The 23769-nt window shown below is 40.1% G+C and overlaps 2 protein-coding genes across 3 annotated transcripts in view; one reads left to right on the top strand and one right to left on the bottom strand.

Annotated features, from left to right (window-relative positions):
* Positions 1-12147, bottom strand: part of LOC117428511 (RNA polymerase II elongation factor ELL-like) — a 36707-nt gene extending 24560 nt beyond the window's left edge. Inside the window, exons 1-2 of one of the 2 annotated variants that reach the window (XM_034047605.3) lie at positions 11923-12146; positions 7378-7425 (exon numbers count right to left, since the gene is read on the bottom strand). In XM_034047605.3, coding sequence (XP_033903496.3) covers positions 7378-7425; positions 11923-12060 — 186 coding nt within the window. In that variant the 5' untranslated portion in view covers positions 12061-12146. Of the gene's footprint in view, positions 1-7377; positions 7426-11922 lie in introns of both variants that reach the window. The other variant, XM_034047607.3, reaches the window with a different exon arrangement.
* A 7271-nt stretch (positions 12148-19418) lies between these two features.
* LOC117428347 (peptidyl-prolyl cis-trans isomerase FKBP8-like) overlaps positions 19419-23769 on the top strand; it is a 34067-nt gene continuing 29716 nt past the window's right edge. The window contains exons 1-3 of the mRNA XM_034047229.3: positions 19419-20271; positions 20672-20841; positions 22135-22223. Of these exons, the coding sequence (XP_033903120.3) occupies positions 19860-20271; positions 20672-20841; positions 22135-22223 (671 nt within the window). The 5' untranslated portion in view covers positions 19419-19859. The remainder of the gene's footprint in view (positions 20272-20671; positions 20842-22134; positions 22224-23769) is intronic.

Raw genomic sequence — 23769 nt, 5'->3', positions numbered from 1 at the left:
TTTATTTATTATGCATTATGTGTGTGTTTCAAACGGAGACCCGCTGTAATTTCAACAAGGGGGTTTGCAGAAGTATATTTATATGCATTTACAAGATCTAGAAAGCCCAAACAAACAATCTTTTAATAACAAGATTCATATGGCTTAATCTGTAGAATTGTGTTGGATACGTACACGCAGTACGAAGCAGGATGGGAACTTGTCAAGATCACCCCTACAGTACATTATATAAATAACTCAAATGCTCATTAAATAAATAAAGCTGCTGGTTTTAACGGCCCCTAGGATTCATTTGTATAGTTTCCTCCAGTTTGCTAAAGGAATAAAGAAATGAGTAGTAATGTCCAAGCATAGCAAGACAACCACGTGCATGTTGGAGCTTAAAAAAAAAAAAAAAAGATATTTTCAATATTAAAAAAGCATTCCTCCCTGAAAAACAAACTGTGGCAAGAATGAATCTGGCCTGTTTTAGAGAAAACCCTGATATCTGCATTTCTCCAGTGAGGCAGTGCTACTGGGGCAGTTTCTGCTTTAAGCTGAATGTAAACAGAGCTCTTAATAGAGAGTGGGCCACATGAGCAATCTAATTAAAATATCAAGAAGTTGACACCCTTGCAAGGGGGGAAATGCAGCAACATGTTCACCTTCTTTCATGCATTTCAAACAGACTGTGACTGCTTTGAATTGTTCCAGACGATGCATGCTCTTTGCTTCGCCCATCGATTCATCTCAAAGTGCTTAACCTGTCAATACAATGTGCAATGTGCCACTGATTTCACAACCCTGTAAAATCTTTAAGAGGGTTTTCAGAGCTGCAATGGAATATTCCCCATGGGCATATCATGCAGCTTTTATGAAAGACTCCTCATTGTTAATACATCCACTGAACATAATAGTGCAATCCATTACTGTTTTCATACAACATCCCCACGGCACCCTCATGCTCTAAACCTGATCCACAGTTAGAATGTTAGAATGGAAAAACCACTAAGATTAACATCCCAGGCAGGGGGAAATAAGTTGCATAGCATGTTCACCCATTGCAGGTTTTAATAAAAGCTTGATTAGCCCCAGTGTATAGGTAACAAGCTCAGGTATGTCTTATTAAACTCCTAGTAAAACCAGGAATGGATCCAACTGCTATGCAATGAAAGTCTTATTTCTATCCCTACAAGGCAATATTTAGTTCATCAGGATTCATCATGATACAATGTAGGCCAATCTTACACATTTGTTATTCAGTCTGCACCGACCACTGGTACTATCAGCTGCTTATGGTATAAAACAGAGATATTGATTTTCAATATAAAAAAGGCATGCACATTTGCACAGAACAGGGACCTGCATATGTTTCTGACATTAGACTCTATGCCCTAATATTGTGCATGATTAATGACAGTGCCGGAATGGCAGACAGCACAATGTAATCACGCGTATGTAATCAGGTCTCCTTTCTGATTTACAATTTTATATTTACACTCTCCTTGATAACTCAAAGCGGGGCGAGTAAAAGCAGGACTTCCTCATCTGCTTCAAGGCCAATAAAACAATAGTGGGAACAGAGAGCTGTAGAAAGATTATTATTCACACACACACCCCCCCCATTCTGTGCATCAACAGCACCGCACAGGACAATGTAAACCAGGACTACATTCACGACACTTTACATCTTCATCACAGTGTTTCTTTAAAGCTGCCATTTCCATGTGTTTCACTTAAAGAAAAGTGAACAAACTGTTATCCAGAGAGGTCCCCAACTTCAAACCACCATCTCTAACCCTCCAACAATCCTGTACTGTGCTAGTACGACTCATTTGGAACGGATTCATTAAAACCAAGCCTTTGAAGAAAATAAAAATAAAAGATTTGTCACAGTATATTACCAGAAAAGGCCCCTTGAATGAGTTTGAAGAGCTTGCTGGAGATTAAACACAAAACGCCACACAAAGATTCACAACGAATTCATTCACAAAGTCTACAATCCAAGGATAAACTTATAGCAAATCGCTGTAAACACAGGTTGAATGGACACATGCACGGACGCACTCACACTCATTTTTTTCTATACATGTTATATTTTGTGCCCACACTGGTTAATGAAGTACAGCACAGTTCAACACACTGAATTGGTAGAATAATCTTTTTTTCCATTGATGCGGTGTGGTAATAAAGCTGAACGACTGCAGCTCTGAACGCACACCGTTCAACGATACAAGAGCAAATTACGAGGGTGGATCCGGCAGCATCTCTTATCTGACCCTTTCTACAAATTAAAAATAAACTCATTGAGACAAACTGCTTTAAAATTGCACTGGCAGGCTCTGGATAATAATTATTATTTATTTTTTTTCTAGGAGTACAAGGACGAGGAAAATGGTTCGATTTTATTCTAGTTACTCGTTTGTGGTATTTGGAAAGTGGGCAGTGAACTTCAGTTCACTCCATTTTCAAAATGAGGGCGTGTTAGTGAGGGTGGTCTCCTGTCCACAATAAGTATCTGGTACATCCTGTCCAAGCTTGAGAACAGAATACAGTTTCCAAAAAATAAACATAGTGCTACTAGAACCAGCAGCATTTATTTCTCACACAGGCAGTATAATTCTTTTTTGTGTGAATTTAAAAAAAAAAGCCAAAAGAAATAGAACATCGTGTCCTTCCTTAGACAGTAGAAACCTGAGCGCTGTAAGAGACACACTGATCCCTATTACTTTCTGCTTGCCATGACAGGATACTCTTCCTGGCTTACACTGTGGAGAGCCACACAGCAGTATAGCATGCAGGGGTGCAGAAACAGCTTTGGGGAGGGGGTGGGGCTTCTCAGTGCACACAGCTAGAACACTTCTTGTTGTTTACCATTAATACATAACATAATCCAGGCAGCTCATTCCTAAACCCCACTTGCTAGACCAAAGAATAGCACCTAAAAGGAAGGAGGTCCTGCAGCTTTTAAAAGATATGCATGCATGTACATACGTATATTTTCTCAGTTTTATTGTTTTCCTTCATTCTAAATAGTGTATAGAACTTGTCTTGCCTATGTGCCACCCACATGATAGTTTTTTTCTTTCTTTTTGTCATTTGAGAAAACACAAAGAAAAGTATTTTGTATCTTTTAGATGCTGCGTCACATTTTCAGCGCAAAGTATAAACTTAAACGCTGGGGGGGAGCCCACTGAGAACACAGCCAGACATGTGCCACAGCGCACACATCACCCAACACAGTCGTATCCAGCATATCAAGACAAGGTCTCTTACTAACTCAAATAATGTGGATTAATAGAACAGCACACATCTGGATTGTTAGAACTAGATTGACACACATGTGGAAGGACTCCTTGTAAAGATGAAAGGCTTTTGAACTGCATTCTTCTTATTGTTACTACAATAAACTGAAAGAAAAAACCAAGCGTAATGATCCTCAGATCTGAGCACCCCATGAAAATGAAACGGAGCCCGGGGGCACTCGAGTGGCAGTCGTGTGTATAATGTATGCCTGGCCATCTCCCGAGGTGCCTGTCAAGGGAAAGGATAATGCATTGTGCAATAACACTGAGGTCAAGAGACAGACTGGGGCAATAATGTATGCTTTTGCATTCAGTCGCTGCGAGACAAGCTTGATGGAATGCAGTTCAGCACAAGCCTGCCTTGGATGATGACTGCAATTTAAACTTAAAGCTGATAGTCATCTCCCTGTGACACAGCCTTGATAGTCATCTCTCTGTGACACAGCCTTGATAGTCATCTCCCTGTGACACAGCCTTGATAGCCATCTCCCTGTGACACAGCCTTGATAGTCATCTCCCTGTGACACAGCCTTGATAGCCATCTCCCTGTGACACAGCCTTGATAGTCATCTCCCTGTAACACAGCCTTGATAGTCATCTCCCTGTGACACAGCCTTGATAGCCATCTCCCTGTGACACAGCCTTGATAGCCATCTCCCTGTGACACAGCCTTGATAGTCATCTCCCTGTGACACAGCCTTGATAGCCATCTCCCTGTGACACAGCCTTGATAGCCATCTCCCTGTGACACAGCCTTGATAGTCATCTCCCTGTGACACAGCCTTGATAGTCATCTCCCTGTGACACAGCCTTGATAGTCATCTCCCTGTGACACAGCCTTGATAGTCATCTCCCTGTGACACAGCCTTGATAGTCATCTCCCTGTGACACAGCCTTGATAGTCATCTCCCTGTGACACAGCCTTGATAGTCATCTCCACAGCCTTTGATGGCCATCTCCCTCTGACACAGCATTTGATGGCTGTCATTTACTAGAATGATTCTACAACAAAGTAAAAAATAAATAAATAAAGAAAAAACAACATTATGCATTGAGGTCAGCCTCAACTAAGTACATTTGATCGTTTATATAAAAAAGAAAGTATGAAATAAAAAACACCCATTCAGTATAAATGGTAGGACTATAGATCAACGGTTTACAGATCTAGCAAGGTTTTGTTTTTTTTTGGGTGGGAGATGGAGGGTTAAAGTTTTTAAACTCTGTGGTCCTGGCAAAGGGAGTGTCAACAAGCCCACTGAATGCATTGCCTTATCAAGGTGTTGTCCAGCATGGAGAGGTTAAGATAACCAATGGCTCCTCATTGACCCAACCCTACACCAGAGCAAGAAGTGCCCTGCTGACCCTGCAAGCAGAGCCATTTAGACTCCTGCAGATTGTTTAAGGTGAAATGCATTTCATGCCATCTGAAATGGAGAATGGAAATGGCCTGTGCTGACCCCACACAGGAGCCCTACTGTGCAATCCCTACAACAGTTAATACAGCAGGAAGTGAAAGGACTACTGTACTACCACCGATTTGCAAGCCACATAGATAGATTAACCTTCAATAATACCAGCTCTTAAAGGTTAAGCAGCACCAACATTAAGGGAGTCAAAATCATTTTTATCAACAAACAAACAAACACAAAATAATTGCATGCCTGACAGTCTCTAAAGCGTTACTACTTTTCACTTTGCATTTCATTCTGTAGTTCACCCTAATCAAATGTAATTTCCTAATTCTGTATCAAACACTTTTTTCCACGTGCATTACAGGTGTTACCCCTAAACAGAGCAAATATTGAATAGCGTTGATCTTTCCTCTCTACCATTCAACACTGGGAAGGAAAACAGGAATCTCACATTAGGAAACCATTCTGTGGTAAACAGGAAAACGATGGCTATGTGACTAACCAGGGTACACCGCTGCAGAAAGACATTCCACATCACAGTTCTCCTGTTTCTAATCACAATGGACAATACACTACATTACTATTAGCAATACTGAATACAGTATTGCCTGAAAGCATAACAACATGCTTGCACTTCCAATAAACAGCAGACTAGCCTTCTGGCAGGAAAAATTGTGCATTAGGGCAAGAGATTCCTAGCTGTCCATGTGTTACACACTATGAACATGGAATACTTGTATACATTAAATCCTCTTTGCAGATTGTTTGTGTGTGATTGACAGCTATTAAAATATTATGTTTGGGGGCATTTTTCCTTGCCAGAAATTACTACAAATATTGTTTTTTCCCCTTTTGTCAATAATATTTGAACTGTTTTTTGGACAGTACAGCTTAGTTTAATTGACTTTCAGGGTAGCAGTACCCACAGGGCTTTCTCATCCTCACAAGAGAGACTGCGAGCACAGCATGCTGCCTGGATGGATTTGATGCATGGCACCTTATAATACCACACAGAGAGAAAATATCAGGAAGGCAACAGCAAAATGGTAGTGACAACAAACAGTTTTAGAAATGGACCTCCCACTCCCCCCCACTACAATATACTGGTAGACAGCCAGGAAAATGTGGATGGGAATTTCCTATCCTGCCTATCTCCAACCTTTTAATAAAAACACTCCTCCAAGGAGCCAGGCACTGAGAGTTGCACAGGAACTAGCCTCTTAAACAGAGGGATTCTAAAGAGCAGGGGTAGCCTGCTGTACAGTACATCAAAGGCAGCCTTTAAAGCAGAGAGCTTTCCAAATGGGGTGCCTGTGTGTGCTTCACCTCCTCCCCTTCACACACCCTCTCACCCTTCAGTACCTCACATGCAGCACTAACGAACATCAGTGATCTTAGTTTAGAAAAGAATGGCTTTCTTTTCCTTTACAAACAACCCCCCTGGCGACACGGAATGCAGCTACATCTAGCAAAATCGGATCAACTAAGAAAAGAAAAAAAAAATGATGACAAAATGAAGCGTCTCATTTCTTTCAGAGGAGGCAATGTTGGGAATGTTGTAATTGGGCTGCAGATGCAGAGGGAATAAAGCTGAATTTCAATGTGCTAACCCTGCTGCCTGTCTCCTCACGGGAGACACTTCAAGATCAGCCACACAGTGTTCCAAGTCTGCCACATCCATCAATTTCCTCTGCAATAACAGCTTAATCAGATTTCTCTTACAGCTTCACAATCCTCATTAATATCCACATGGGGGGTGGAACCTGCCCGTTTCCAGCCCTCGTAGGAGGCACACTGACTGCATCCAAGCTACGCAAATGTCTCATGTGTTAATATCTGTAATGAGAACGTTAGAATTAACTCAAATAAACAAACTCATGCATCTCTAAATCAACACGCTTTCAGCTTTTATTTATGCTTAATTATGACTGCCAGCACTTCCCCACATTGCATTACCAGGGCCCTTTAACAGAACATGCACGATCGTGTTGGCATAAACTATTAAAAGTTGAATATGCCACCCCCCACATCAAACACTGATCCCAAAACACACTGCATCCACGTTCCTCCGTTAAAACTGAAGGTACTTTCAAATTCTTATGCCAGAGAAAACCCATCCATAAGCACATGAAACAGCATGACACCTCGACAGTGTCTAAAATGAACAGCAAGCACTGAACATTGAAAAAAGACACTTTATATATAAAACCTTTACATAAGCGTTAGACTCGGGTATTAAATTCATCCACAGCATAATTCACAGCATAACAACAAAAATAACTCCATGGAGTGGCCCCATTAAATCTGCAGCTTTTCCAAGCTTCGCCAAAATCCTTATCCTGGTCACTGCCTATAAAAACCAGTTATTAAACTCCAAATGTCACACGTCACAGGTGAACGGGGGAGGCAATATAAAGCAGACCTACCTTTTAAACTTCAATAACCTTACAGGAATGGAATGTATGCTGAAGATGGGTTCCAGTGATGTGCAACAGTGAGAAACAATGCATCCAGCTCTCTGAAACACGCTGAGACTACTTATTTTCAACCAGTGTATTTTACACAAAGCATATATTATATTATATTATTTAATATTATAGATAGGACACAAACATGTTTATCCAGCTATTGCTGCACTACAGGATAGTGAACTGTGTATGAAGACAGAAGTTGACCCTTACCCCTTGGTTCCCCTTGAAGCAGATAACAGTCTGATTTGGTAACGACCCCTGGAAGTCAAGAGAGAGACAGAGAGACAGAGAGAGAGAGAGAGAGAGAGAGAGACACAGAGAGAGAGAGAGAGAGAGAGAGAGAGAGAGAGAGAGAGAGAGAGAGAGAGAGAGAGAGGGGGTTAATGTCAGCTTTGTAAACTTTGAATAATTAACAAGAATGTGACAATAGATCTCCAGGTTCATCTACACTAAACATGCGTGTAGAGTTCAAACAATTACAGAATATAAAAAACAATTAAAAAAACAGGTTCATCTACACTAGACATGCGTGTAGAGTTCAAACAATTACAGAATATAAAAAAACAATTATAAAAAAAAACAAAAAAAACCCTCAATAAGCATTTCTCCAAACATAAAAGAACATTTAAGACGAAAAAGAAAAGGTTTCAAATGCTGTACTGTTTATCACGATGAGCACATTAAACTGTTCCAGCTCGGTTAGATGCAGCAGTCACTTGTCATCTCCCATCTGTGCTTAATTAGAAAAGATCAGGTGGTCCCAATTAGGCTTACAGTAAAACGTGAATGACTTGAGCTGCTATGCAATGGGAGCCTTATTACCACCTCTGCAAAACCATGTAAACAACCAAGGCTCAGAATGACCCTAAAGCATGCAGCGTCCAATGCTGGCCAGCACTGAAACACATACACACACACAAAGAATGAATTGCTTACGAGTACTAACGTGGTGTTGTTTATGTTCTTATTTAGACTCTGCAAACCCAGGGTGGGTCCTACACTACTTGTTGACGCTGTGGTCTAATAAAGTGTATTGAGTTTGAAGGCTGGCAGCTTCCAGTAATTCCTAGCTATCACGTTTCACTACCCTATTCATGTTCAAAACCAATTGAGCCATGTGTGTTCTACATGAACTTCCTTCAAATACTCTGGGTCCTCCCTTACTGAACAGCAACAGAAGGAATCAAGTTTGATACAGACTTTAGAACTATCAAACAGGTTTCAATTAAGTCTTTCCCTTTCACGTGGATAGTTTGAGTATGTACTGTTATTATGAAGGATCCAATGAAGCGGAATTTCAAAGCATTAAACCTTCTTGAGGATGCATATCGGGGGCTTGGAATTGCAGATTGATCCACTAAGCTGCACTGGAATTTTTAGGAAACCAACAGTGTAGGGTTAAGCTTTAGTTTGAGTGCTTCTGCTCGATCTCTTAAAGTTAACTTTACTGTGAAGGACGATATACACCACATTTCCAATGTACAAGTGAACATGTTCTCAGCATGAAAAACCAACAGATAGCGCCTGTACTTCAGCCAGTGATCTATTACAGCTACATTTCCTGTGTAAATAAAATGACATTTGCTTTGCCTCAGGAGACATGTGCTATAACCTTCAAAACAACTCTTATCATTATCTGTTATCACTTTTAAACCATGAATCACTTTAACGCTCAATGCACCCATTTGAGTCCATGCCATCAAAATGAATGGCAGGAATGGGATCATGCTATACGAAGCAGTATCTTTGGCTTAGACGTGACTAGGAACTAGGAACACATCCTTAAAAGCAAATGTTTGGCAAGACTAAAGCACACTGGCATTACACAAGTGAGGGTAATGGAAAGTATATGGCAAGCCTGTCATCGATACTGGCGAGTTTATTCCCTGTCCCGCTCTGGTACAGGGGCGCCACCTGCATTTAAACCCCTTTGTGATCTCATGGGGGCGGGACACACTTCAGACACCTGCTGCGTGGGTTCAGCAAGGAGCAGGAGGTGGATGTCCCAGGGTTAAACACACACCTCGTTATCTACAAGGCATGCCAGTCTCAGGGCTGCCTGCTGATTGCTGATGCAGACTTCTATTTAATTAGATAACATCAATACTGGAGCGAGATTACTGTTTGGTAATCATTATCATTATTATTATCATCATCATCATCATCGTTGGTTTGTTGCATCATGTTTAGTATGCAGTAATGCTCAATGTTTGTTTGTTTGTTTGTTTGTTTGTTTGTTTTGATTGTTTTTTCCAGCACAAACTGATAACCTGGTCAACTTCAGCAAACATGATTTCTATTTTTTGAAGCACATGTACAGATTGTTACTTATCCAACCCAGATATCCAGATAGGACATTTTGGGAAGTGCTTAAAATTCCAGAGAGACCAAATAACCTCTTAAAATGGAAATAATGCACATCCAAAAGGATATTCCTAATGTGATTTATTATGATTAGATATTAATTGCAGGGTTATATTTCATAATATGAAAGAATCATCTTGGAATATCCATCAGAACCCTTTTCCCTTTGTTCTTTCTTTGTTAATTACAAAGCCAAGCCTGGCAAAATACCTGTCATAAAACCCCAATGGCTCAATCCATCAAAATCTGCATGGGAAATGTACAAGGCAATAATAATCTGTTATGTGTCATAAGAAAACGTGGAGTTAATCTCACCAGAACAGATTACATTTCTGGGGATCCCATGGCTATCACAGTTACAAGTATCTCCTTAATAAAAAAAAAAGAAACACACACTAGTGAAATCGCTAGCATTAGCATCTAAATAGCATCATAAATCAACTATAATAAATACTGCATCTACCCTCCTTTAGAAATATTTAGAACAAATAAATAAATAAATAAATAAATAAATAAATAAATAAATAAACAAACAAACAAACAAACGAACACGTGAATAAGTGCAGCCACATGAGTTTAAAGGCCTTGTCAACAAGAATCATGCCCAGTTTCAGGAATTGTTCTTGATTGGGGCAAACAACAATAGTTCAAGCTACAGCTTGCCAGCTTTGTCCCGGGGCCAATCACAGCCGGGAGGGGGCGGGGCTTACATGTTTAAAGGGCAGAGCAGTGCAAAAAGCAGCACGGCAACAAAAAAACTACCTCCAAGAGACCAATCAGGACACAGCAGCGACGTTAAAAAATACATATAAAAAAAATAAGCACGCACCCCCTCCAGCTGGCGTCCAGAGTTCACACTGAGACTTTGATTGTACGGGTATTTAGATAACGGCTATTGTTTTCTGCCACTGTTGCAGCGCCCTTGTAATTTACAATCAGGGCTTTAATAATATGAAGCAGGCATATCAGACTTGCATCCAAATGCATGGAGAGAGAAGCTCAGCGGTGTTTTTATAAAGCGTTAACTGTTGCAAAACACTGAAACTGCAATGTACTTTATATTACTATTATTAAATAACAATAACTTGTATTATTTATTTCATAAGTTTATACTATAAACAATCATATCGTTCACGATTACAAGAGCCGGTAAAACGAAACAAATACATTACACGTTTAGTCTTATTTTAAACGGAGATTAAAAAAACAAACAAACATAATAATAATAATAAAAACACAGCTGCCAAATTGCTACCGTAAAAAGTCACCCCTAAATCCAGTACTTGAAAGACTAAATATACGCAAACATCTTAGCGCCAGTCCTACAGTACTAGTAACGCAGGACCCAGCGGACCAAAGTGGAGGACTTTCTGAGCTGAAGTTCCCGTAAAGCGGAGTCTTCCAGCAAAGGAATCTAACACTGTTTTAATATGCAAAAGTATACATCGACCTTTACAAACACGCACAGGACTGAGGCATTCATAAAACGATCAATATCTGAAAATGCACATCCCCAAAGAGAAGTCTGAAAACTGGAAATCGGGCATGCCTACATCCATACCCTAAGCGCCGCACACGCCACATGATCCTTTTGATCAAAACAGAAGATGGGACTGACACATTGTTGATAGTTTAAGGTGTTGAACTGTAGTTATACTACCCGGGCTACTTACAATGTCGTGCAATCCAAGATACTTATTATCTGAAAACAAGTGCAGCACTTGTTTGTTTATTTATTTATTTCAACCATGCTCCAAACTAGATAGTTTATCTTCAAGTATCAAACCCCCCCTATTTCAACACAAGCTCTGGTCTACAGCACTACAGCAGGATCTGCAGCTCCCCAAAGAGATGCGAGCTTCTAGTTACATCTCCTACTGCATCTGATAGGAAACAGCACTACTTTAGATAATGTGACTGTATCACGAAGATGCCACGTTTGTTTCAAAAGCGTTACATGTAAATCAAACCATTCCGAAACGGAATATGGAAAACAAACCTGCTCGCCTATTGTCAGAAAGACAAGAAAAAGACACACAAACAAGCATTCGATGTGCAAACGACAGCGACTTCTAATTCATACGATGTGTTACGGTAACGTTAAGTTGCAGTAAGCATTTGGTCCAGTACGATTCTGTTCTGCTAAAGTGTTGCGCAAAGCTCCCTCGACAGCTGCCTCAGTGTCATTTTCTTAAAACACTCAAGCGATTTGGGAAAACAGCAGCCTTTTGTCAGTGACAATCTGACGTCTGACAAGCAGTCACTTTTTATGAGTTATCCGCAACTTTTCTTCCAGGTTCTGGAGTCGTGAAGGATCACTCTCTACAGTACGTATTAAATAATAATAATAATAATAAAACAGTAAAGATATACACGCTAATGCATGGTTACCTTGAGATTCTGATATGCCTCGAGCGCCCTGATTGCGGTGTCGGTGAGCTTGACGTGGTAAAGTGTTTTATTCGGGCTTTTTTTATTAATTTTTCCGCAGGAGAGCCCGTATCGATGCTCCTCTCTCAGCGCTGCCATGTCTGGAACTAAGGAATTGAAGACATTCTCCTTGAAACGTCACACTGCCTGGGCGGAGTTTGGAATATTGATAAAGCCGAAGCGTTCTTCTGGGCACGTCACACACACACACACACACACACACACACACACACACACACACAGAGATAGTTACACTTTGGGGGAGGAGCAGTCATATGAACGCCCCGCCCTCCTACCCCCAGCATTATGATGTCAAAATTGGGTCAGAAGGGGGAGGTAGATCGAACACGTTGACGCTATTTTCGATCTGCAGTGCGTGAATAGAAAGTGGACACCGTAAACTGATTTTACTGATGACTCACATTGCTCAGTATTATTGTTATTTTCTTTCTAAATGGAATCCATTGAAAATCATTTTTTTCTCCTTACAGTACCTCTTACCAGGGCTGTGTGAAATTTAACCCTGCACTGCAGGCGATTCCCTAGTCAAATAAACGCTTACAATATATGAAGTTTAGTAGACCTCTCCCAAGTCGACATTCTTTAGAATTAAAAAATAAAAAAGCATTCATACAAGATTACTTTCATGTTTGCATTCAAACTGCATTCCAAGTAGATGCCGGAAGAATGTGTTTAATGATCAAGAATGCACGCCTTGACAGATTGATAACCAGTTTATGACTTGATAAACCCACAGCAAGAAAATGTACATTTGCATTCCGGGTAATGTGAGGATCACCGCAACGGGAGTTCAAGGGGCGTGGTCTGGGAGATCGTTCCTTACTGAAGACGTTCCATGAAGCTGTTGTTTTTTTAACACTCAGGTAACACCAGTACCCTGATTAACATTGAAACATTACTGAAAGCACAGCACAAGACGTTTTGAGAGCCCCCAAAGAACAGAGTGTCCGTTTCAGAGGACATATTGAACTCTGTGCCAGCTCTAGCTCAGATTCAGAAAAGTAAGCCAGCACAGAATGTGTCATTTTAACTGGAAACACTCTGTGTGCCAAGAGAGAGGGGGTCTCTGACTAAGTTAGCCCACAGTCAGTAGTTCCGGTACAGCACAAAGATCATGGCTTGAGAAAGACAGTGAAGTCAGACTGGGGAGTTTAGGAGACACGGTTTTACACAGAGAGCAGTGAAATAATGGAATGGTTTGCCTAGCTGTGCTGCTGCTGATGAGTCACTGAGACTGAGAGGATGGGAGCAGCTGAAGTGGCTCTGAAACTGTTCATGCTCCAGGGACTACACCTTTAATATTTAAAAAATTACCAGCACCACAGATATTGAGAAAAAACACGTCAAAATATGAACAGCTTCCTGTTTGGTTTGGAAAGCTTTGGAAACGGGTACCCACACGGCATGGGTGGGGTTTGGTAACTGTGTTGGCAGCATCACTAATTAACGCTTATAGATTCAGGGATAAGCTTCCCGGATCCCTCCCAGGTTGTGCTGTAATCAGAAGCACTTTGACTCATTGAAATATATTGCAGCGGTGGTTCTTTTCTAGAGCTGTCCTGCGATATTCTTTATTTAACATGGTCGGCGTTTTGCAAGATTGATTTTTCTTTTCTCTAAGAAATGTCATTTCAGAATGAGTTACCAGTCTCTTCTGTAATCATGGATCACACTGGCAAAGGTAAAGAAAGTGTAGCGAAGCGAAGAGGCTTTGAACCTTTTCAGAAAAAGAAATCCGCAGGCACACAAGCTGTTTCCTTTCACTTCATCAGTTTCTTTACTCCAGTGCAGTTATTTGGTTGCACGCTAGGGAGTACACATATGTGAAGCCAGTTCAATCATGATATGTGTTATTCACAAAGTATTACTTCATCTAAATGTAACATTAAGTGAAGTTATCACATGGCATGATGTGTTAAAGTTAACATGTTATGACTGATTTGACTGACAGGGGAGGAGTGTTAAATCATGTGAAGATAATAATTGAAACATTAGGTGATCTTTAAACACATAAATAAATCCCAGTGAATCTCAGAAGAAAATAATCAGAGCAGTCAATATTATCGGGTTTGATTATATAGGTCCCTCACCAAAAACACAAAGCAATGGGAGCTCCAAAGTGTTTTTTTTTTTTTCTTTGATTTTCCTTTCTGGGTATTATTCAGTCACAAAAGGTGAAGCATTTCAACACTCAATAAGAAAAGCTTAGATAACTTGTTTATACGTGCCCGATACGATCCCCTTCACCAATTGGAAAAAGGTTATGTGACTGAACATAATAGTTTCTTAAAAGCTTATCAAATATTTAACAAGCCATGCAGTTAAATATCTGAGGCATTTAAAAATAATTGAGTAAACATGAATTATGATTATAAAGCAAACAGCAACGAATGCATTGTCCTTGTTAATGTCGAGATTGCAGGATACCAAATACAGTGAGTGCTACACGGAGAGTGAAATCCCATTGGTGGCAAGTGTGGCCATAGGGGGCGCCACCAACACATCACATGATCAGGATGGTATTAAAGGAGCTGTTCAATTTGCCAACAGTCACCATGGCAACCTAGGAACAGCGGTTGCCCTGGTGGAACACTTATACAAATGTGAATCAAGTAAGCATAATCATATCAAACAATGTATGGGTGAAGTGCTTCCAATGGAATATAGCAAGCATTTCATCAGTAACATCTTTATCACCTCACATGACACTTCTTATTGGGACACATCTGCAAAGCCTTAACACCAGTCTTTAATTAAATCCTGCTTTTTGAAGGAGACAAAACATCTGTTAATCTAACAAAACTAGAACCGAACAACTAAGTTATATATTGCAGTTCCTTTAGCAGTCTGTTTATGATCATTCTAATGATGTGCAAGCCTGCAAACTGTGTAAGAACCTGTAAATTCCACGATTTCCAAGAAAGTCCGTAATCTGCAGAGTTTGACTGCTTCTACCTTCACCCTTATGGTATCCTGCAAGTCCTACTTTCATATGATGTATGCATGGCAGTTTTGGGTGTTGCTGTAAGTGACTCTGCAGCTGATGCATAGTTTACATACACTAGTTTCTGTAAGTCGCCTTGGATAAAGGTGTCTGCTAAATAAATAATAATAATAATAATAATAATAATAATAATAATAACCTAGAAGTACTCAATGAAAAAAATAAATCAATAAAAAAGAATAATACTATGAAGAGAACATGATATTATATATTTGTTTAATAATGAATGGGCCCAGTTTCTTTCTGTTTGGACCAGTGCAGTTTGCTTCTGTTTTTTGCCCAGAAAAACCTTGAACAATGAACAAGCCCCAGCATCTCTTTTTTATATCATTATTTTTCCTTCATTGTGTGTTTTTTTGTGAACATACTTTTGCCAGGGCGACATATCAGTGGGAGTTCAATGCAGCCAGATAATGCAAATGAAACATCACAGATCACAGCTGACTGGACTGTGACAGCAGCAGAAGTCCGATTCCCCCATTGAAGGACGCTCCAGTTCAGTGATTACCATGACAGAGAGGTAAGAGACCCTTAGTGCAAAAAACAAACCAAAAAATAATCACATGCAAACTTCTGGCAAATCCTCTGATAATATTATTTCAACATTTAATGCTGACCCAACTCTTATCTCATACACAGTGTGTTGAAACAGCTTTTCCTAATGAATGTATTTGAATTCAGTGTTTAAATGATACATCCTTCGACTGGTCCATTACTCTTCCAGGACAGGTGGTTTCATTTCATTTTAATTTGCTGTAACTTAATTAATGGAGGGCACTGGTGCTAATGTAAGTTTAATGGAATTACTTTTTAAAGGAGCTAAGGAAATAGTTCCAGTAAATCTTATCGAATATGTATTGCCATCACTTTTTAGGTCTCATGTTTTTCAATATGAAAGACGCAAACGTAATGTAAACGTGTTTTAGATTTCTGAGCAGCACTTTTTGTCGTAGCCAAGTCAAGCTTTCTTACTCATATGCAGAGACATGTAAAACACATAAGTCACAGGAAATGCATGTATTGAAGAGTTGCAAAGGCTTATGGGAGTTGGAGTCCTAGAATTTTAGATGATAATGAATGTAGTTTTTTTTTTTTATGGGGGGGGGGGGGTGTTATAGACTCTTTGTTCTGGCAGATTATTGCTGACAATAACATAAAATAAATATGGTTACATAAAATACATTAATATGTTATGCAGACAAAAAATAATAATTAGAAAAACAGAAAGCAAACATACCCCTAATATAGAGCAGGATTAGGACGGTGAAATTATTTTAAACTGGGTTAGTACTTTTCCTTGACCTAGCACATGGATGAGATGAATCTGCCAGTAATAAGACAAGAATGCCAACAGAAAATGTAGGTTAATTAGTCAGCACTAATCCTCACCAGGAAAAGACGCTTGGACCAGGGATTACGATGCTTGATTATAGTTGCTGAGAGAGTGCTTACTTGCCATATGTTCTGCTAAGAGCTAAATGTGCAGGACATGTTGCTGAGGGGAAAGGCACTACCTCCCTCTGTAGCATTAGACTTATGCAGTTCAGTCAAGCTGAGGGAATGAAGACAAAGCTGTACAGAATAGACTCCCATGAATTGCCAGCTGTTACGTAGCATCTCCACAGACGTGTTGTATGAGTGTCTAAACTGGATCAGTAGAAACAGCATATGTTATGAGCAGTGGGAATAGAAATGAGGAAGCCCCGCCCCCCTTTATTACACACACTGTTAGAGGATGTTAAATTAATACATGGCTAAAGAATTCAATAAGAATGTCTGAAAGAGCTTGTGAAAAAAAATAGACCACATAGAACTAAACTGTGGTATTGATGGGGACACCAAATGGGGCAAAGTACTATACGTTTTACAAGCTCATCCATGCTTTAACTGTAAATGAACAGTGATTTGTAAAGTCATTATTGACTGCAAATCCAGACTGAAAGCAAGCGTATTGTATTGATGCTTCAACTGCTGGATGGGTGATCTCAGCTGTCAGACAGATCCTGCAAGACATTTGAAATGATTAAAGATGCCTTTTCTACCCAATTTGTCCTCTTTATTAGTCTCAGTACACCCCCCTTATCGTTACGCAGCACTTTAGAAAGCCTCTGTTGATACAGCATGATGGGACAGTGCTCTCTTCCAAGTCTGTCCACCTCCATCCGAGTCCCCAGTGCTGTATTTGCTGGATCGAGGTGGTTCTACTCTTAGCTTAGCACACAGTGTTCCATTCTGCTCGTAAAAAACACAAAGCGAAGCATTCCCTCTGCAAGGGTGTGCTCTGTCCCACATGGAGAGCAGATTGTTAGATTGAGGAATAAGTAACCAGAGCAGGTTAAAAAGTAAGGGTCTGGCTGCCAGACACCTATACTGTCTGTAGTGGAGTCAGACATTTACTGGGGTTGCCTGCAGACCAGCATGGACTGCTCAATACTCTTGGAATTTCCGAGATGTTTCCATTTAAGAAATCCTATTAGAAATTAAATATTTAATTAAACAAAGAAAAGGTCGTTCAAATGGTAAGGAAATGGTTCAGAAGGAAGCTTGTTTTCTTTGTATTTTTTTTTTATTTGGTCAGTTTTGTTTCTTCAGGTTCTGGTGTGGTTTCCAGCACACGTTCTGGTGTTGTTCTGGGCATAGGAAGATAACGTCTGAGTCATCCATTTAATTTCACAGTTATGTTAGTCATTGTTTCTATGGTGATATTAGCTCATTCAAAAGAGCGGCAGCCAACAGGTACATAACTACTTCCCAGGTCAACTAAGTTGCCACGGAAACCATTATACAACAAAACAAAGGGAAACAAAGGACAAATTCTTCTGAAACTCAACAATTTAAGCTTATTCTCAGTTAGGGGAATTTAGAAAATGACATTCAAGCCCCAACCCTAGGGTGTTGCATCTCACTATACTGTTTCAATATCTTTAAATAACTTGCCACTTCTGACTTGCTGTGGTGACCTCAGGTTTGGTGACAGTAAATCCAGACTCTTAGTGCAATTGTGTGTGTCTTTTTATATAGAGCATGTCACAGCCCCCGTCCTGATTTGTGTCAACTCTTGGTCTTGTAGTTAATTAGGAATGAGACTAATCAGCATGGGCAAATTCAGGGCAGATATCTCATACATGAATGCTGATCCTGTCTGCTGTAATTCACTGGGATCGGACTCTTTGACATAGAACCAATCTGTTACATTACAGAGCAGTTTCGTCCTCGGTTAATTCAATTTCTTTCATTAATAAGCTCGTTAAGACTGCATCGTTAAGACCCATTTTCTATGGGTTTTCAAAAACATGGATTTAAGATTACTTTCATTTTTGTATTTAAGCTGCATTCAGAAATGGACCCCAACATTATTTGTTCACATTCAAAGCAGCAGACGGGAAGCAAAACATACAGAATTGAACAGTTAAATATTAAAACTCAGACCTTTTGTTGAATGCACTGCTAGATCAGTACGGTTCTGTGAATATTTGCTGCCGTTTGCTGCATCCTTTCACTTGCACATTAGGTTTACAGTAGTTGTGCACATTAATAGTTGTGTCCTCCTTCTGCCCATTCAAACCATCATGTTACAGTATAGGACACAAAGGTATTTGGCAGCTGTCCAATTCTGCCAGCAGAAACCCTTATCTTGTACCCTGTTCGAGTGATCTTTTTATTTAGTCATAATCATAACATCCTGTTTAATGGGTTGATTCATGTCATGAAGCATAAAAACAAAAGATGTTTCTTTTAAAGCAGTGCATCACAAACAGTATTAGTCACTGTGTGGCCAGCTGTGGGTTATCATACTAGATATGCATCACAATTAATAAAGCCTCTATCGAAAGGCTTCCATTCAGAGGGCTAGTTTAGGGGCGCAATGGGGAAATGCACCAGCTACGGCCAGGAACTTAGTCCTCTTCGGCCTTGATCACAAATCCACCTCACATTTTGACACACCGTATCGAGGATTCTCTGCACGCAGTCTCATATTGACCAGGTTTTGGATGGGCATGGAGACAGAGTTACTCTTCTACACCCTACAGGCCAGAGTAGGCTGGCCGACCCGGTCCAAACGTGTCGTATGAAAATCCAAGAGCCAGATTGGGGAGATTCTGATATCTTGTGAATTCTGATCGAATAATCAGGGTAATCAGGGCTGCATATTTGTGGCACATAAAGGGGAGCAAAGCAGTGTTGGAAGGTCACATTGATGCTGCCCATGCTATCCAAGCTCTTCAGTGCCGTGAAACCAGTACCTTCTGCAAGCAAGAAAAACCCTGATGTGTGGCAGACTGTTCTGCTGAACCAGACTTCACCACTTAACAAAGGCTGCTACCAAAGGGGCCGCTGTTCTAGATGGCAGCAATTCGGGAGGAGAGGTGCATCATGGGGGAGGCATGACGAGTCATTAAGAGGTTTACAGACATTCTAGTAGATTCGATTCTGCTCTTCTAATCTGAGAGATTATCTCTTCGTACAGTCCTGCTGACAGAGTTTGCTTTATTGTGCAATAATCTGTTTTTTAGTTATCATTTATTTGTTTTATCTATGGTGTAGCTTGCAGGATTTCCCTAGAAGGACACAGTGATCTGGAGGTGCACCAAACTGTGTCAGCAGTCGGGGTAGAATCCTCCCCAACAGTACCACCAACAGTGATGTCCTCCCGCTGTTCCAGGCAGAGATTTACTGGTTTAATTCAATCAGTGTCCATGTGGGCGTCTGGTTCAAAATATTACGATTCGCAGGCACATCACTGGAATCTACACAGTGAATGACAATAGTACGGCTATAGTGCATGCAGACTTTTACAAAAAAAGAAGGAAAGAAAGAAAGATTTGGGTCAATCCACTTTGGAGCCTCTGCCAATGGTTTCTAAAGTAACATTATGAACAAAAAGAGCAAGCCAGGCAACTGTGGGGAAGACATGGAGAAGCCTGAGTTCGATTTCAAGGTCTGTCCAGATTGTGAAGCCTGGGTAAGCAAAGAGGAGGATAAGAAACAGCCTGTGAAGCCTGGAGAGACGGAGGAGAGCAGGGGAGAGGCCAGCAGCAGCAGCAGCAGCAGAAGCAGTGCTCTGGAGAGCCTGGGAGTCCCTGGGATGGAGGCGGAGGATGGAAATCAGAGGAAGACTCCCGGTTTGGGGAAGACTGTCCGGTTCCAGGTGCCTCCAGAGATAGTCACCACTGCAGCCGTGGGGTCCTCTGAGGGCAGCTTTTTCCAGGGGTATGACCTGGAGGATCTGGTTAGCTCCAGTTTGAAGGATTTCTTTGAGTTCGATGACTGGCTGGATATAACAGGCAAGTAATGAGACAATATTTAAGACCATATACTGTACTGTAATTCATTGCTGTCACTAACTGCAGTAAAGTCAAGAATATTAATTAATCCTTTTATCAAGACTGAACAATTCAAGACCTTTTAAATTGCAGTTTCTTTTCACTGAAAATGCATGTAAGGAATATTTTTTAAGGAAGCTCTTGCCTTTTTGTATGTATTTAGTAATTGTATTATTATTATTATTATTATTATTATTATTATTATTATTATTATCATTATTATTATTATTATTATTATTATTATTGATTCATGACATGTTATGCATTTTTCAGCACCGTTATGTTCTGCCAAACTCTCATATACTTATATATATAAGAATACGTTGAAGGAGTTCAGTTGTGCCTGTGCCTTTCTTACCAGAGGACAAGCTGCTGAGAAAGAAGGTTCTGACTCCAGGGAGGGGGGTGTGTTCCCAGCCGAAATCAGGCCAGGAGGTCACAGTGAAGGTGCAGGGCATGCTGGAGGACGGGACCATCATAGAGAAAGACCCCAAGCTGACATTTGTCATCGGAGACAGGGATGTGAATCAGGTGGGCAGCTGCTTGGGCTTTTTTATTAGAGTAAGTTCAACAAAAAATACAAATTATCAACCGCTGTCTTGTGCTAAGACCAATATGAATACAATGTAATGTAGCCCAACATCACAAGCTCTAGCCAAAACATTAGGCCCTGGTTTTCTCAAAGTGCTTTATTCCTAATTATTCAGATGCAAACCCAATATCATAAATAAACAAGTCAGACACATCATTAGGGGCTTGAGGTTGGTTATTCTCAGTTCCTGGATAGTTTTTTACCAGAGGCTGATTCTTGGATAAAATTGTTCACTTGATGCGTGTTTCTGCAATTATGACGTTACTAAATATAGCCGTGTTTTTCAAGGACCATCATTGTGTTCAGTGTAATAAAGGCTGCAGATCCATAGACCTTGAAGATTAGAAATAGCAAATGCAAGCTGGGTGCATGTACACTGAATACAGCATGAGGAATTCAATTACAGTGAGAGTGAAAGGAAAGGACAGTCCGTACTTCTTTTAAACAGAAACCAGCAGCTACATTCAAATGTAGTACAAGCACTTGAAAACGGGACTGTTTATGCTTGTTCTGTCTATTGAAGTCTGTTAATTAACAGTGGCATTTTGTGTTTAGCAAAAATAAACAATATAAAAAACGAAATTAGTTCAATTTAATGTCCACTTTTTTTTCTTAATTAACAACTAGCTAGCTAACATGTCAACAAATGTTTATTTTTTATTTTTCTTAAAGGTTCGTTAATTAATTCTTTGAAATCTGAGCCCACTTCACTGAGGTCCTTGACTCAGACATTGACAAACATGACACTACATGTTAACGAACCGTTAACAATGAATGAAACACATGTGTTAACAGCTAGTCAGCTAGTTCATTATCAGTTAATAAGACCATTCAAATAAACAAATGTAATCCAATTCAAGAATTTAGCTTTTTACACCAGAGCCAATATCTTCAACACTGACAATAACAGTAAATGCAGACAGTTTTAAATATATATATATATATATATATATATATATATATATATATATATATATATATATATATATATCTTTTTTAATAACTGGACAAGTGGTCATTCCAGCCCCACTCCTCAGACACTTTGAAAAGACTCTTCTGGATTGCATGACTGTCCAAGGTTTAAAATAACATTACACCTTCAAACCGACACACAGTCTACTACCCCTAGCTGGTGATTTCAAATGTCTTTTTTTAACTGAGGATCCTTCCAAGCAAGGACTCTCTCAGGAAAGAGAAACTCAGTTAAATGTAGCTTTCCTTCTTCATGACAGGCTCTGGAGCTGTGCGCCCCTTTGATGCAGAAGGATGAAATTGCTTTGCTCATCACCAGTGCAAAGTATGCCTACGGCCAGCGAGGCAGGTAAGAACTGGCACGACATCTCTGTTCTGCGTCATAATCAAGAAAGCATGACCTACGTCAAGTGTTTATAGTGTAGGATTATAGTCCTTTCTTACGCAGTGGTGATGCAAATTGAACAGCAGTGAAACCCAGTCATAACTCTTTGTTTATTACCTCTTAAATGTAAATTGAGATAGGAATGCGTTGTGTGTTTGTTTTTGATTGTGACATTGTGAGTTTACCGTGGTATATTTGCATAGTAATTTAGATTATCCTATGTTTATACTGTATGAATTTATTGTGCTTCTCCATGGATAATCATATATGTTTTTTTTACCATACTTAGTTGCCAATAATTTTCCATGCTTGCCCGTGCTTTTACCACGGTTTGCAGCAGTACACTTTTATAAGGGAGAACATGAAAGATAAAGAGACAGAAAGAAGTGATCGGCAATCCTAATTGTGCACAGCTTGCCACTTTAAGAGTTAAGGTCAGCTTTCTGCACTCAGCTATGCAGCGCTGCTCTGCAGATCAATGCATCATAGTCGTTCACTGTTGTCATGCTGGCTGCTTTGTGATTCGCTGTGATTCACAGGCTCAGAATGGTTTAAAAAATTCTCCCCCTGGGAGAAACATGATGAGAGGGGGGGAAAAAGTTTGGGAAGGCTGTTGCTAGGCATTGACCTTGCATCAATGCTTTATTTACAATGCGTTGTGATTGGCTACCCTGCCACCACGTGGCACTGTGAGTGGAGGCAGGAAGACCCCATAAGCTGGTGATGATAACACCTCCCCATCAGCAGCACAGTGATCTGACACTTACACTTGGAATAAAGTTCCTTTGTACCTGTGGGTCACAGGGAGCATTGCTGGCAATACTAGAGCAGTTAATGAAGCATGAACCGTGGCAGATGGCAACATGAAAACTAATTCATGGAAAGCCGAAGGAGTCTGTGTTTGGAAACCTAGTGACACAAGTGTCGGCACTTTGATTTAAGGTATTTGTTACAAAGCAGGTTCAATTAAGAGGCTGCTGGAGCAAAACGGGGTAGCTGCAGGGGTCTGTGTGCTGCTGCTTGGTTTATTATGCAAACTGTGAGGATCAGTGTGCTGTACTCAAGGCCAAGCGTTTATGTAGTTTCCTCCAGATGGTAAATGTTGCATGTTTTCTGAGGTTGGCTCAAAAGGTATTTATTTTGAAAAAATTGAAATTCAATAGAATGTGATGTCAGCCCAGTCAATTAAATGAGTGTTATTTGGAAACATCAAGTGGAAATTGGAAAAACTGTAATGGGGCAATAATAAATGAAAGCCATCTTCTAGCTGGGCTAGTGAAGCAGTTCTTTCAGCCATTCTGCCTCTGTGCTGCCTGGTACAAGATTAAACAGAGGTATGAGGTGTGGAGATACTTTCATTTTCTATGCACAGCATCAATCTTCAATCAGTTGCACGTTCCCTTTGAAATATAATGGCACTTGTAAAGCAGTCCTGGAATTAAATGCTGTACAGCACCAGACTGAAAGAGATGGATCAATCAGGCAACTGAATATTCTTAAAGAAGAAGAT

Source organism: Acipenser ruthenus, chromosome 21 (assembly GCF_902713425.1).
Source record: "Acipenser ruthenus chromosome 21, fAciRut3.2 maternal haplotype, whole genome shotgun sequence".
Taxonomy (NCBI): domain Eukaryota; kingdom Metazoa; phylum Chordata; class Actinopteri; order Acipenseriformes; family Acipenseridae; genus Acipenser; species Acipenser ruthenus.
The sequence above is the reverse complement of the archived record's forward strand: the minus strand, read 5'-3'. Positions and strand labels throughout refer to the sequence as shown.